General features: G+C 51.0%; 1 protein-coding gene across 1 annotated transcript; it reads left to right on the top strand.

Moving 5' to 3' along the window:
- Positions 1–701: 701 nt before the first annotated feature.
- On the top strand, positions 702–1083 carry LOC107302299 (chondroitin sulfate N-acetylgalactosaminyltransferase 2-like; the record flags this gene model as incomplete). The annotated part of the gene is made up of 1 exon (XM_015831396.1): positions 702–1083. A coding segment is annotated over one exon (293 nt), but the record flags the coding sequence as incomplete, so codon positions are not given.
- Positions 1084–1154: the final 71 nt, after the last annotated feature.

Raw genomic sequence — 1154 nt, 5'->3', positions numbered from 1 at the left:
GTCGTCGTCGTCGTCGTCGTCGTCGTCGTCGTCCTCCTCCTCCTCCTCCTCCTCCTCCTCCTCCTCCTCCTTCTCTCCACAAACCACTCAACCACTCTCTCTTCTAGCACTGATGATGTTACCTAGTTGGGTAATGACACATCCACAAGAAAACAAGCAAGCTCAGAGAGCACCAGGGACCACATAGTCGTCGTCATTGTTGTTGTTGTTGTCGTCGTCGTCGTCGTCGTCGTCCTCCTCCTCCTCCTCCTCCTCCTCCTCCTCCTCCTCCTCTCCACAAACCACTCTCTCTTCTGGCACTGATGATGTTACCTAGTTGGGTAATGAAACGTCCGCAAGAAAACAACCGAGCTCAGAGAGCACCAGGGACCAAGTATTCTTCTCTATCAAGAGAATCAATGACTAAAGATATAGAACAAAATCACTAAATATAATTCTTTTCCTAGACGTTTTATGGTGGCTTCGAACATATTATGGTATTGTTGAAGCTGCAGGTAACCAGAACCACACCTGAATAGTTTCAACCAAAACATTTATTGTTAGTTACTTAGAAACATGTTACAAGAATCTCGCCCTTCCCTTGGGAACGGTCAAAATTCTTCAGGAATTCTGGGGGAGGCGAAGACTGGGTGGCTTTCTTCCCGCGCAAGGACTTTCACCTTGACCAAGGTTCTTCTGACCTTCTCTCTGGTTTCCCCCAGGAGGCTTTGACCTGGAAGTCAAAGGGTGGGGTGGAGAAGATGTCCACCTCTACCGGAAGTACCTGCACAGCAGCCTGATGGTGGTCCGGACCCCTGTGCCCGGCCTCTTCCACCTTTGGCACGAGAAGCACTGCGCGGACGAATTGACTCCGGAGCAATACCGCATGTGCATCCAGTCGAAAGCCATGAACGAGGCTTCTCACTCCCACCTCGGCATGCTTGTCTTCCGGGAGGAGATCGAAGCCCACCTGCGAAAGCAGGCCTACAAGACGAACAGCGAAGCCGTCGGCTAGACCGATCCCTTCCGGTGCAACTTTCAGACTAGCTGCTATGAACCAGGTTTGGTTCCGAAGCCTTAATTAACTCAGCTTACAAAACATGCAGTGCCTCTCCTCTTTCTCTCTCTCTTCCTCTCTCTCTCTCTTTCCTCTCCCTCTCCCCCCTCTCTCTCTC

This window comes from Protobothrops mucrosquamatus, unplaced genomic scaffold (genome assembly GCF_001527695.2).
Source record: "Protobothrops mucrosquamatus isolate PMUCROS unplaced genomic scaffold, P.Mucros_1.0 scaffold44941, whole genome shotgun sequence".
In the NCBI taxonomy this organism is placed as follows: Eukaryota; Metazoa; Chordata; class Lepidosauria; order Squamata; family Viperidae; genus Protobothrops; species Protobothrops mucrosquamatus.
Note: the sequence above shows the minus strand (reverse complement) of the source record. Positions and strands in the feature narration are given on the sequence as shown.